Raw genomic sequence first — 14,004 nt, 5'->3', positions numbered from 1 at the left:
AAAACAAGATCCGCCGTTGCGCCGGCTTTGCTTTTTCAAACTGAACCAAACACAATAACATAATGCCGCCCCAGTGTGTGATTTTAGATAGCGCACCGGCATCACAGGAGCAAAAAGGGGTGTGACGTTTAACACAACAGCTCGTAGTTTGTGGGTGTAGTCCTGCCGTGCCGGCTGTCCCTTTTACACAGACATTAGCTCGTCTCTGTGACTACCTCTGCTTCCGGCTCAGCGGCGGAACAACTCTGTCCCCAAATTCCGTCTCTGTGTATTTCATAGAGAACAGCGAGGCGGAATAATAGCGCAACAGTCCCGCCTTGAACAGGCTGTGTGAAAGGGGCTAAAGATTCTTACAAGGCTAAAAGGTCATTGAGTCAAATCTCCAAACAAGCCGCGAGACAGTCAGACCTAGACCTGTGTCTGCTCCGGTCTGAACCTGAACTGTTCCACTGAAGCTGGGCAGTGAATCATACACTGTAAACAATTGCTGTTAATTTACAGCAGAATTTCAACAGTATTAACCTGTTATTGCTAAAAACAGTGCTTTACTGTTAATACAAAAGAAAATCTGTTAAATTATGCTCATAGGCCGTTTTTTAACTGAACTATAATGTATTCTTAAAAAACAGCACTTTACTGCTGATCAACAGTCTAAAGTATCATGAATAACAGTTTGATGCAGTATTTTTTTAATTCTGGGAAGAGCATTTCACCTGATCTGCACATGTGAGGCTGGATCCGTTCTTTTCTTCATCCATTCCCATCTTACTGATTATTTGGTAAGTAGTAATTTTATTTAATTAATAAATCTGTGCAAAGGTTATCAGTGATGTTTCCAGTTAGTTTGCATTACAGAATATGTGCATGTCATGATAGAGGGATTCAACAGCTAGCTAGAATTTCACAGATGATTGCACATTAATCGGACAACACAAGGAGCTCATTTTAATATCTATGTATTCAAGTTAATATCTAAGTTAATGTGCTGACACATGTATTTTGCCAGTGAATTCATGCATAACGACGGTGTATACATTTTACAGTCTATGGAAGTCCCTTCAACATTTAAAGTAGCATTAAGACTTCAGTGCATGTTGGTTATTGGGTGGTAATTCAGCAGAGCAGATACAAAATTGAAGGCAAGGTTATTTACTAGCTAACTAGTGTTTTTGAATGATATCTGAAAACCACATGTTCTATAGATCAGATGGTCAGAATATTCATAATTGATCAAAAAACGGTTTCTCAACCAGTAATGCACACCACTCAACACAATTCATTTCAAACATTGACTAAAAATCCATGAAGTTGACTGAGGAAAATTCTTTCTAAGTTTCAGGTGAAACAGCAGGAAGCTATTGGCGCTGGATGGTCAGCCTTGAGGGCCACTTCATATGTGAGGGGATCCAGCCCACCTTCTTGATGGGGCTTGCTGCATTATTTTCCACCTTCTACACCTGCACGCTCAAGTTAATCTCAAGGTTAGATACTTTCAGTAAAACCTGTATTTTTATTGTGGCATTAATCTAAGTGATTCACACAACTTGATTTTTACACAGTACCTGAAGAAACACTATCATTTTTCAGGTGCACCGTAGGAATAAACCCTGAGAGAGGCACCAAGGATGGACATGGCAAAGTCTTCTCAAAGAAAACTGGCAAATTCACGAGCTACAAGACAAGACTACAACCGTATATCCACATGTATCCACTCTGCTGATGGGACTCATGGACTTGAGTGGGACTTCATTTAAAATGGTGAGTTTACATTACATACATGATAAGAGGAAATGAGGGCTACACACGCTGATTTTCTATGTGAGAAGTTACAATGAAAGTTGTGTTGGAACTCATATATCTCTCTCTCACACAGTCAGCGGGCTACCAAGGCTGGATTGAGAGAACTGGTGTCTTTGAGTGGGCCATAAGTCATTCACTAACTCACTCCCCGACCATCGCCCAATACTTGGACTTCCACACTTATCCATGTGCCTTGTTAGAGACTGAATATTCATACTTGGACATGATGTCACATGTCTGGTGGTGTTGGTGCTCATTATGATATAAGGCAAAATATTATTTGAGAGTTTTGTTTTAACTATGATATAGCTCAACTGTCTGTAGCTGTTCCACAAAGTAAGGTTAGTAAGATTGACAGATGTCTTCAGAAATGCTATTTCTTCTGAAATTTGGTTTGTTTTCTGTGTCAGGTTTTTGTTGGCGCTGTGTTGAACTTCATATGAAAATAAAAAGTAAAGTGCAATAAGATAAGCTGTAGATGTTCTTTTCTCACACATTGTACATGATTGTAAAAGCAGTGAATTAGCTCTGTTCTTCACTCACATGTTTTTATGGTTTGCATTCTGTGCTTGTAGCCATATAGACAGACATTTTGGGCATCATAGCCTTAATTATAGCCTTTTTCTTAACAAGTGCCTTTAATTGTATTTAGTGTGACTATTCCTTTGTCTGTAACCTGCTAAGTCGATTCATATAGGCAAAAAATAATGTTTATTAAAATGTATGTAAAAAATACAACCTAAATAGTGCATTAAAACAAATCAGTAAGATAATGTAAAAGAAAGGGGAAAAACAGCTATATAATGTATCTTTAAACAGTAAATTAACTATAAAATACTGTGAAATTAATCAAAAAACCTGTATATACTGTATTTTTCATTAACAGTACAAAGCTGTAAATTTCAGCGACAGTATAATAATGTTAATTTTACAGTAGAATAATGGCAACCCTGCTGCCAGTTCTTTACTGTTATTTTACTGGGAAATTCTTAACAGTGTAAATATCTCTGGAAACATGAAAATAAAAAACAATCGGTGTAGTATTGCTGCTTGTGTCCTCTCCCCGTCCTCTTATTCACTCCCGTGGCCCATCTGTGTGGTGACCAGCATGTGGTAGACTCCCTTTTCGGCCAGCAGCTGTTGATGTGTCCCCTGTTCAACCACCACTCCTCCGTTGAAGACAACGATGCGGTCTGCGTTTTGGATTGTGGATAGACGGTGGGCCACAATGATACATGTCCTGCCCTTACTGGCCTCGTCCAACGCCTCCTGCACCACCTGGAAAGAGCAGAATGACGACAGTGACCTCACATAAACTATGTGTGTATATATATATATATATATTTTTAATATATATATATATATATATATTTTTTTAATATATATATATATATATTTATATATATATGAGACTACCCTGTAGTGTTTTAAAGAGGCTCAAGGTTTAGCAAGATGGTGAGAGATGCTAAAAGACAGAGAGAAAAATCTGAGAGTACATACTTTACAGTTTTAATTTCCGGTGTAATCTCTATGGGTATTTATATCTTATGCTTTGTAATCAGTGTTGGTTGATTAGGATAGGAGCACAGTAATTTCCATTATTTTATGGAGGAAACATAAATATAGATATATATAAATACTGTATACATAGAGAGATAGATAGACTTTATTAATCCCAAATTGGGGAAATATCAAAGCTTTACTCTATTTTTCCTCTTTTATAATCACATAAAAATATATAATTTAACACTGTATCTAACAGTTCAATTTTGTCTTTTGCAATGCATAACCGAATTTCCACTTAATACATCCATCCATCTGCAACCGCTTATCCCGTTAGGGGTCACGGGGGGGCTGGAGCCGATCCCATCCGACATTGGGCGAAGGCGGGGTACACCCTGGACAGGTCGCCAGTCCATCACAGGGCTGACACATAGAGACAGACACATTCACACCTACGGGCAATTTAGAGTCAACAATTAACCTAACCTGCATGTCTTTGGACTGTGGGAGGAAACCGGAGTACCCGGAGAAAACCCACGCTAACACGGGGAGAACATGCAAACTCCACACAGAAGGACCCCAAGCCGGATTTGAACCTGCGACCCTCTAGCTGTGAGGCGCCAGTGCTAGTGCTAACCACTGCACCACCGTGCAGCCCTTCCACTTAATATACTTACACATAATTTTAATCAAGTACAATTTCAGCAAAATAACTAATTTAGCTTATTTTTGTATTCCCATTTTCCTGCTCATTGGTCTAACTGGTACCAGCATCATTAGTGGGAAGGATTCATTCCCCCTTCCCAACACTCACCTTCTCACTCTCAGTGTCGAGTGCGGAGGTGGCCTCGTCCAGGAGCAACACTTTGGGGTTGCGCAGCATGGCTCGAGCTATGGCCACACGCTGCTTCTGGCCACCTGACAGCTGCGTTCCCTTATCACCTGCCTGAGTGTCATACTTCTGCTCATACAAGCAGAGAGAGAGGAGGCACGTGTTACCAAAATATTGACAGAAGCATCCTGTAATCCACACACCTCACTGTGAACAGTTTTCATTGTAAATACTTTGTACTAAGAAATGGTCTGGAAGCACTTCATTTGACGGGTCAGTAGTTTCCTAGAAAGAACCATGTTGGTACTACTTATAATGAAAATAGAGAGACGGGTCTAAGACTGTTATTTTAGTTACGATTTATTTAGTTGAGTTCATAAGCAGTTGTTGACTGAGATAATTTTTTTGGAAGAACTGCTACATTAAATCTTTATTAAAATATTCATCCATTATTTATTAATTATTGGAAACTTTACTTTCCATATGTGTTTACACATATTTAACATTTTTGCATGTTCAGCTGACCTACTCCGCACTCACTACAATATTCAATCAAGCTATTACTTGAAATTGATTGATTAGAAATGCACTAATTTGAACACTGTGTCTACATTACTTTACCTATAATTAGTGCCAAATTGCATATTTCATCCATGGAAACTTCCTAGGAAATTATTAAGAAATGATGGACCCGTAAAATAAAGTAACAGGGACTCTTATTCTGAAAAGAGAGATCTATTGAATTTTTAACACCATATCCCAATTTGCCAGTAGAGGGCTGTTGTGAGATGTTGTAAAGAACTGCTTGATATGAAAACATCACACTGCCCTTTTATTTCCAGCTATGTCATGACTGAGAACAGATCATTAGTGTAACATCCCAGCAGTTACCTTTGGCAGGCCTTCTATGAAGCTGTGAATGTTGGCTGCTTTAGCAGCTTCCTCTATCTCCGCCTGGGTTGCAGTGCGGCTGTTGTCTCCATAGGCGATGTTTTCGCTCAAGGTGCAGTCGAACAGCACGGGTTCTTGTGATACGATGCCTATCTGAGATCTCAACCAGTGGATATTCAGTTTTTTTGCATTCATATTGTCCAGCAGCTGAAGGAGAAAATGGTAGCAGTAATTATTGTAGAAGGAGTGGTGGGGCTTGATGTCTAAAACATGCAATAACTGAATTTGTTTGGTCTCCACCAACTCCTGAGTATAATATCTGACTCTTTAGCTGCTAAATACTCCACTATGTTCACCAGCTAGTTGCTATCTTTGTCTGTGTGCTGGTTAGTGCTGAGCAGGTAGTGTGCAGTGGGCTTTAAGAGCTTTTTAGCTGAAAATAGCTGCCCCACACACTTTAATAGGCTACTTTATCAAAAAGTAAGCACAACTACAAGCCAGGTATACCTTTCTGTAGGCCTACAAGGCAAGAATACTTAATTATACTTTTCTTAAGTATATCTCGATCAAAAGATTAAGTAAAAGTAGGCCTATAAGCCAAGTATATTTAGACTTTTCTGTATACTTGTCTGTATGAGCAAAGTATACTTATATATACTTTTGTTAAGTATATCTCTGATAAGTACATAAAAAGTAAACTGAAAGTATACTCTTATTTTAAAAGGGACTATTTGTAACTTTCAGTCAACGAAAGTCAGCGTCAGGCTCGCGCTTGCTCGCTCTAAATAGACATGAACGAGCATCGCTCAAAACAGTGAGGCGACACACGTCAGCGAAAACCACAATATCACTCTATATTTCACCTGCTTGGCAGTAATGTTAGCTGACTAGCCAAAGGTCTCTCCATGAATCACTGCTGATCGATAGTGTTGACTTTTCCTGCTTCAGCCCCGCTGCTTCAGCCTCCGGGGCTGAAGCAGGAAAAGCGGGTCGGTGACGGGGCTGAAGCAGGAAGAGAAACGTTATCGCCTCCGACTGCAGCCGCAGGGAGACACCGGCACCCGGTCGGAGACGATAACATTTCTCTCTGCGGAGCCCTGTCACTTCACAAGACACGGAAAACCTATGTTGGTCTGGAGGAGCTGCAGCAGTTATTTCTGCACAAACGTCTAAACTAACTCTCCTGCAGTGTGGAGTGTGCGTGCATGAATGTGAGGTGGAACGAGAACGCGCGCGTTGTGTTAGTGCAGGCAGGCAGAGGAGCGGTCTGAACAGCGTAGCCACACGCGCGCTGACATATGGGATCCCGACCCGGTAGATTTATACCTGTAAGAAGTTACAAACAGTCCCTTTAAGTTTAAAAGAAGTATACTAATAGCACTCTTGAATAAGCTTATTTTTGGAAAGGGTGCTTTAGCTGAAAACTATATTAATGTAAGCCGTGAGCACAAACCAAAACAATAAGCTGATGATCTGTGAGTTTGTTATGCATCACTTGAAAATATTTTATAGAGAGAATGGCTTTAAAGTAGTGACCTTGTGAGAAAATGGGAGACCAGGAGATAGCAATACATATTATTATTTTTTCTCTCAGAAGACTGTCAGCAACAAAAGGAATCCCATCAAGATAACATGAAATGGTTGGTGCAATAAAGATAAAAACACACATACAGTCTCTCGGTCCCTGTCTCATCAGTACAGTGCTGTAAAGCAGCCATAAACACACTGGCCAACTAGCTGACAGTAGGTGAAGAGACATAAGTGTCATCAGCAAGTTACAGAGATTTGTCTAGTATATCTCGATCAAAAGATTAAGTACAAGTAGGCCTATAAGCCTAGCAAGTGTTGATAACAAGTGTTATCAGCCAGTTACACAGAGAGTGGGTGTGTATTTGTCTTCTCACCACTCTCCCCTCTCTGGGGTCGTAGAACCTCTCCAGCAGCTGGATGGTGGTGCTCTTTCCACAGCCGCTGCTCCCCACCAAGGCCAGAGTCTCTCCCTTTCTCACCGTCAGATTCAGCCCTTGGAGGACGGGCACATCAGGGCGCGATGGGTAGTTAAACTTAACATTGTCAAAGTGCACGTTACCATCAAAATTGTCCTGGGGTTTTAAAGGAGACACATAAGAGTAACATGTTAGCATGTGTAAAGAGCTGTATTATAAGTGTTGTTGTCTGTGTGTGGGGCTTTGTGTTATGTACCGGTGTTTCCCCCTCCTGTGAAAGATTGTCAATGGCGGGCTCTTTGTTCAGCAGCATCAAGATGTTGGAAGCTGAGGTTTTGGCCTTAGCATAGTTTGGAGCGAAGGCGTTGGCCTCTCCGATAGCCATGGCACCGAACATAATAGCAAATACCACACTGGGAGAGAAAGTCAAACGCATGTTAGTTTTAGCTGGGATTACGTAAAGCTAAGCTAACATGGACCAATGACAACTGACCAAAGCAAAGATGATATAGCGAATATAGTTCTAACAAATGTTGAATGGAAGAAGACGATTTACTTTTACATTTTAGCCATCTAACGTTCCTAATATCCCTTTTTAATTTCCCCTTCACTGAGTGCTCCAGGGATGACGGATTTTCGTTGGCCAACCTGGAAGTTAGAATCGCAGAATCGGTTCCCTCGACCAAAAGCCAAAGGTATTTTTCCATTGGGTTTTGGATTATTGCAGAAAATAAACTCTGTGGCAAACACACGCTCATGACACTTACACCTTTTGTTCAACAAGATAATCTCCACAAATGAACACCATTTTAATGATTTTTGAGGTGTAAATGCAATCACCAGAAGTAAAAAGCTAACGTTATAAACAAACTACACCACGGTCACATCAGCGCGAGTATAAACAAGGCTGTAAAGGTGCTCGAGTTAACGTGATGACGTTTTGTACTCTCATTTAGCCACTTGTTAGCAACCACCTTTTTTAAAACACGTAAAAACTTCAAAATTCATGAGTGGGATATTTACTGATGTATTTTGTATCGTAGAACAAAATGTTGAAATCTCTTAAACTTGTGACTTTTTTTCAGGCATCTAACTAAAAACCCATTCAAAAATCACATTGACTTCCAGACGAGGGAGCCATAAGTGCTCATTTCTGGGTTTTAGGACCATTTTAGCAACATGGCTTTAGGGATGGCAGTGATGGTCGGTCAGTCTGTCCACCACTTTGGTTCAGACTGAAATAGCTCGGCAACTATTGGAAATTTTCATGTTGCCCAGAGGATAAATCTTACTGACGTTGATAATCCCCTGACTGTTCCTAGCGCCATCATGAGGTTGACATTTGTAGTTTTCAGTGAGAATTCTTACAGGTGCTAAATTTGATATCCAAAGCATCAATATAGCAGCAAACAATGATTTGCTATGTTAAGATATAAAGGAGTAATGTCTGCCTGAGCAGAGAATGAAGTCTCTCTCCCTCTGTGTGTTCTAATCCAAGTTTCTCCTTGCTTTGTTGACGTAGACGGGCCGGCCATATTTGCTTTTAGTGCATGTTTGTGCATGTGAGCATGCCCTGCTCTCATACGGCGGTTAGCCTACAGCTGATAACGCAGTTGTCCTCCGGTCCCTCCAGGTAACCACTATTATAGCTGTCAGCACTTTCGCCATTGTTTGCACTGTTAGCTGTGAGCCGCTGGCTCGCCTTTACCATGTTGAGAGCCGTTGAGAGGCAACAGAAATAATCACAATCCTATGTTTAGCACCTTTAACAAATATTGGATGGATTGCCATGAAATTTAGTTAAGATTCACGTTGGTTAATGATTAAAGGCCATATAAACAGCTTCTCATCCCAACAGGAATGCGTTATTCTTACTTTTACTGTATGCTGCTATAACCTCTGAGTACATGCAAACTGTTCATCTTGTCTATCAAACTAATATTAGTATGGTAAATGGACTTGCATTTATACAGCGTTTTTCTAGTCTTCTGACTACTCAAAGCGCTTTACACTACATGTCAGCATTCACCCATTCACACACCCATTCATAGACTGATGGCAGAGGCTGCCATGCTAGGCGCCAACTTTGCTCATCAGGATCTAATCGAAATACTCATTCACACACCGATGGCTATGCCTTCGGGAGCAATTTGGGTTTAAGTGTCTTCCTCAAGGACACATCGACATGTGACCGGAGGAGCCGGGGATCGAACCACCGACCTTCCGATTGGTGGACGACCTGCTCTTCCTCTGAGCCACAAACTACTAATATAACTAATTTTAACTAATATAACTAATATTTGATCTCCAGATTAAGAGACAAGACAAAGTCATACTGTCTGTTTACTTACCAGAATACTCCCTCAAAATCCATCCTTCCGTGCGTAATGAGCCAAGCTCCAAAGCGGAAACAGGCTGCTTGAGCAAAGTAGATCATGGCCTGGCTGAAGGAGAAGGTAATACCATACACATGGGCATTTTTCTGTGAGTTCCTGTACAGAGAGTCAGAGAAAGGTGGCATCAGAAAGATCACTCTTCAAATTAATCAAATTTTATTAAAATACATATATAATTTGTGTTCATATATCCCATGGAGATGATGGATCTGTGGTTTAATTTCTCATACTTGTGTGGTATTTCGAGGTTTTCCTGATACAAGAACTCAAACGTGGGTTCTCTGTTAAGAGAGACGACAGTACGGATATTCTCGATGGCCTCTGTAGCAATCTGTAATTACAAACCATACAAACATTACATCTACTGTATATCACAAGGTCAGTGTTTTAACAAGTGGTGCTTAGAGTCATAAAAAAGGAATTTGTATGTTACTCTGGCACACCCCACACTGAATACCTGTCCAGATTTCTCCAGCTCCTTCTTGTCTTCGGCTGCATTTCCGGTGAGTGCCTGCATCTGCGCAGCTCCAGTCAATACCATGAAGGGCAACAAAGCCAGGATGAGCAGGGTCAGCTCCCAGCCGTAGACAAAGGCGATGATCAGACTGGCAACCAGGTTGGCTGTGTTCTGGGCCAGCATGGCCAAACGTACACCTGTAGCCTGAGCAGACATGAAAGATGGGAACAAAGCAGATTACAAGATCACTGATTTTCTGAGACGATTCATTGTGGTCATCTTTGGCAAATAGCTTTGTTAGTTGTGTGTGTGTGTCTGTGTGTGAGACCACTGTTGAGACTAACCCCTTGTACTTGGGCTGCGTCTGCGGCCAGTCTCGTAGTGAGCGCTCCAACACTGTTTTTGGGGTCGTCAAACCAGCCAAGGTCCTACAAGCAAACAGATTAACAATTTCCATTGGCCTTGAAAATAAATAGAATCCATCCATCCATCTGGGAATTCCAGACGTCTCTCTCACCAGCAATGTTTTCTAGCTCTTCCTGGAGGACCCCGAGGCGTTCCCAGGCCAGACGAGATATGTAATCTTTCCAGCGTGTTCTGGGTCTACCCAGCGGTCTACCCAGGGGTCTCTTACCAGTTGGACGTGCCCAGAAAACCTCGAAAGGGAGGCGTCCAGGAGGCATTCTGATCAGATGTCAGAGCTCATCACCTTATCTCGAAGGCTGAGCCCAGCCACCCTACGAAGTAAACTCATTTCAGCACTATCCGCAATCTCATTCTTTCAGTCACTACCCAAAGCTCATTATCACAAGTGAGGGTTGGAATGTAGCTGGACTGGTAGATCGAGAGCTTTGCCTTCCAGCTCAACTCCCTCTTCACCATAGTGGTCTTGTACAACGCCTGCATAACTGCTGATGCCGCACCGGAACCGCCTGTCCATCTCCCGCTCCATTTTACCCTCACTCGTGAACAAGACCCAAGATACTTGAACTTCCTCGCTTGGGGGCAGTAATTAACGTACACTTTCATACACTTTCTGTTAGAGAACCATGGCCTCAGACTTGCAGGTACTGACTCTCATCCCGACTACTTCACACTAGGCTGCAAACCGCCCCTGTGCATGCTGAAGGTCACGGTCTGATGAAGCCAAAAGACTAAATCATCTGCAAAGACTTTGTGCCGGGGATACAGACGCAGTTCTCACTTTGGTTATACAAGGACTAGATGGCTCGTAACAGCGACCCCGGTACCCACTATTCCCTGAGTACCCCCACAGGACTCCCCGGGGTACACAGTCGTAAGCCTTTTCATAGTCCACAATCATCATGTAGACTGAATGGGCAAATGCCCCCTCCAACAGTCCTGCAAGACCATACACTCTTGAAATAGAGTACACTCACTTTGAATTAAAATAATTTTAGTATACAACAGCATTCAGAAATATGTTAATATTTTGAGCTTGAGTGCCACATTGTTCTGACTTCTGTTGAATTAAAACCATTTAACTTTAGTCCTCCTGAAAACCTAATATCAAACAAACATTACTTAATAATTAACAAAGTGAAAATTTGGAAAAGCATTGTTAGTTATTATTTATTAAGTAAGGAATAATGTACAATGAGCCGGTCATTGTTGTGAAAGAAACCCCGACAGGGCGAAGTGGAGGGGTCTCTCATCGCCCTGAAGGGGTTTCTTTCACAACAATGACCCACTAGCTGTACATTATCCCGCTTAAGAAATTAATAATTTTACACAAAAACGGTCTGCCAGAGTCAGACATCAGAACTATGCCCATAGAAACGGTCTGCTATGTATAGCAACGGTCTGTTATAAAGAAATTACAGACCACAGAATGCCATGATTGACCAATCAGAATTGAGTATTCAACACAGCTGCGTAACAATTGAATTTAAAAGCCCTGACAGATAGATAGCAGAGGAGAGGAGAAAGAAAGAGAGGCAAGGTTACACTCACCTGTCTCAGCATGGCCTTAAAGGCCCCAAGTCTCAGTTTAAGGGTCAGAATCTCTCCAGATTTACCAAAACAGAAGCCCTGTTAAATGTTATAGACAGAAGACATGAGCACACCTGCACATTGACATGAACTTCTGTGACTATCACAGCACCTACATGTGTTTATACTGCAATACTATCATCTGGATAAAGCATTTGTGTGTGTCCATGTGACACTTGTAGAGGCATGTAATATCACACTGTAAGCTTGTTGATCGGTATCAAGGTTTCCATATTTTTAACCATTCTTGGTAATTTCTTTTTTTTTGTAATATTTTGGGTTTGGGCATATATGTTTAAAGAAACAGTTCAACATTTTGGGAAATTCGCTTATTTGCTTTCTTGCCAAGAGTTAGATGAGAAGACTGATACCACTCTCATGTCTGTCCAGTACATATACAGCAACAGCCAGAAGACAGTCATGTTCTCAGTCTTTATGCTAAGCTAAACTAACCAGCTGCTGGTTGTATACCTTTAAATGTATTGTACAGAAATGTGTATTGGTATCTTCTCTATTGTGTGTGTAAATGGTAAAAAGTGTATTTATTTACCAAAATGTCAAACTATTCCTTTGAGGGCATTGAACACACCAAGGAAATGAACGTACGTCAACATGCATGTGTTTGCGTGTGTACACTGTTACCTGTAGAAACGTTGTGACAAAATTTACAGCTCCAGTAACAACAAACATCAGAGAAAAGAATGAGGATTTCTGTCTAACAAACGTTGGATCTGGATTTGCAAACACCTGAGAGGAGAGGAAATAAACAGCTAATTAGTAGCTTTCTACAAAATCGGACAAATGTTGCAATTAACATGAAGCATTAAAGGTACAGTGGGTAGGATTTGGCAACATCTAGTGTTGTGGTTGCAGATTGCAACCGAGTACCCCTCCACTCACTCCTCCCTTTCCAAGACTGCGATAACGTGAGCCGCTGAGTGCAAAACTTTGGTAACGTTGTTCGTCTTGCTCAGAGGCCATCCTTACCATAGTAACACTACTTCTGGAGCAATGGAAATCAGATGGCAGCTGGCAGCACCACGGTTTTACCCTCTGCGGCTCACGTTATCACAGTTTCACAAGTGTTTAGGAGAACTATGACGGCCTTCAGGTAACGTAAAAACGCGAAAGGCTCTCTTTAGAGCCAGTGTCTGGTTTGTCCATTCTGGCCTACTGTAGAAACATGGTGGTGCAACATGGCGGACTCTGTGAAGAGGACCCGCTGCCTATGTAGATATGAAGGGCTCATTCTAAGCTAATGAAAACACGATTCTTAGTTTCAGGTGATTATACGCTGAAGAAAACATAGTTATGAATATTATATTCCATTTCTGTTACCCCGAAATGGTACACACTGTTCCTTTAAAATAAATTGTAAGTAGTAATAGTAACATACATTGACGATCATGGAGAGGATGATAGCAAATATTGGCTTCACCAATCCGTTAATGATGGCACAGATGGTCCCCACCAAAATGTATGGCCACTCGGGAAGGTTGAGACGCATCACGGTAAGCATCGACACAGGGGGAACATTTTCATCCTGCAGACAGAAAGACAGAAAGAGCTGAGTCACATCTTTCTTTCGGCCTTCCTCACGTTTTTCTTCAGGAAGAGCTTCAGAAAGTGAGACTGCGGTAAACTGAATTTAGTATACGTAACTGCTGGAACGTGTGTAAAGATGGAGGGAAAGAGCGATTAGGAAACAGGTGAGCAAGTACAGAGCCATCAAAAATATTTTCTAGTTTTGGACAATATCTTTACAGTAGGGTTATCGTGTACATAGTTCAGAGGCAGAAAATATATTATCTGCTAAGGATGGAACAGCACGAAGCCTGTTCCACCTGTACCCAAACTGGATCACTATCAATGTTAACAGATTGTACTGAGAAGGAGAGGTCAAATAGTAATCCTTCAATTGAGGTAGTCTCATTTCCTCGGCCAACTGTTTATAGTCTAGTCAATAGTCAATTTTATCAACCGTCATAAAAACGGTTTCCTAATCAGGATAGGGATAGGTAAGTATATTAATCTTAACTGCTGTTATTTTACACGCCAGAAAAATAGGGAAATGGGTCCACCTATCCAGTTCAACCCTGAATGGAAACTGTGACTATGAGATACCCTTTGCTACAGTGTTTAGTGGAAAAAGTTCACCTTTAGATA

The 14,004-nt window shown here is 41.3% G+C and overlaps 1 protein-coding gene across 3 annotated transcripts in view; it reads right to left on the bottom strand.

Annotated features, from left to right (window-relative positions):
- Positions 1-2,804: 2,804 nt before the first annotated feature.
- The window catches only part of abcb4 (ATP-binding cassette, sub-family B (MDR/TAP), member 4), a 61,347-nt gene continuing 50,147 nt past the window's right edge, over positions 2,805-14,004 (bottom strand). The window contains exons 16-27 of one of the 3 annotated variants that reach the window (XM_074653688.1): positions 13,235-13,381; positions 12,481-12,585; positions 11,800-11,877; positions 10,170-10,253; positions 9,826-10,029; positions 9,599-9,699; positions 9,324-9,464; positions 7,229-7,385; positions 6,931-7,128; positions 5,027-5,233; positions 4,118-4,264; positions 2,805-3,078 (exon numbers count right to left, since the gene is read on the bottom strand). In XM_074653688.1, coding sequence (XP_074509789.1) covers positions 2,872-3,078; positions 4,118-4,264; positions 5,027-5,233; positions 6,931-7,128; positions 7,229-7,385; positions 9,324-9,464; positions 9,599-9,699; positions 9,826-10,029; positions 10,170-10,253; positions 11,800-11,877; positions 12,481-12,585; positions 13,235-13,381 — 1,776 coding nt within the window. In that variant the 3' untranslated portion in view covers positions 2,805-2,871. Of the gene's footprint in view, positions 3,079-4,117; positions 4,265-4,987; positions 5,234-6,930; positions 7,129-7,228; positions 7,386-9,323; positions 9,465-9,598; positions 9,700-9,825; positions 10,030-10,169; positions 10,254-11,799; positions 11,878-12,480; positions 12,586-13,234; positions 13,382-14,004 lie in introns of those variants that run through there. The other 2 variants (XM_074653685.1, XM_074653686.1) reach the window with 2 other exon arrangements.

This window comes from Sebastes fasciatus, chromosome 12 (assembly GCF_043250625.1).
Source record: "Sebastes fasciatus isolate fSebFas1 chromosome 12, fSebFas1.pri, whole genome shotgun sequence".
Taxonomy (NCBI): Eukaryota; Metazoa; Chordata; class Actinopteri; order Perciformes; family Sebastidae; genus Sebastes; species Sebastes fasciatus.
This window is presented reverse-complemented; position numbering and strand designations above follow the sequence as displayed.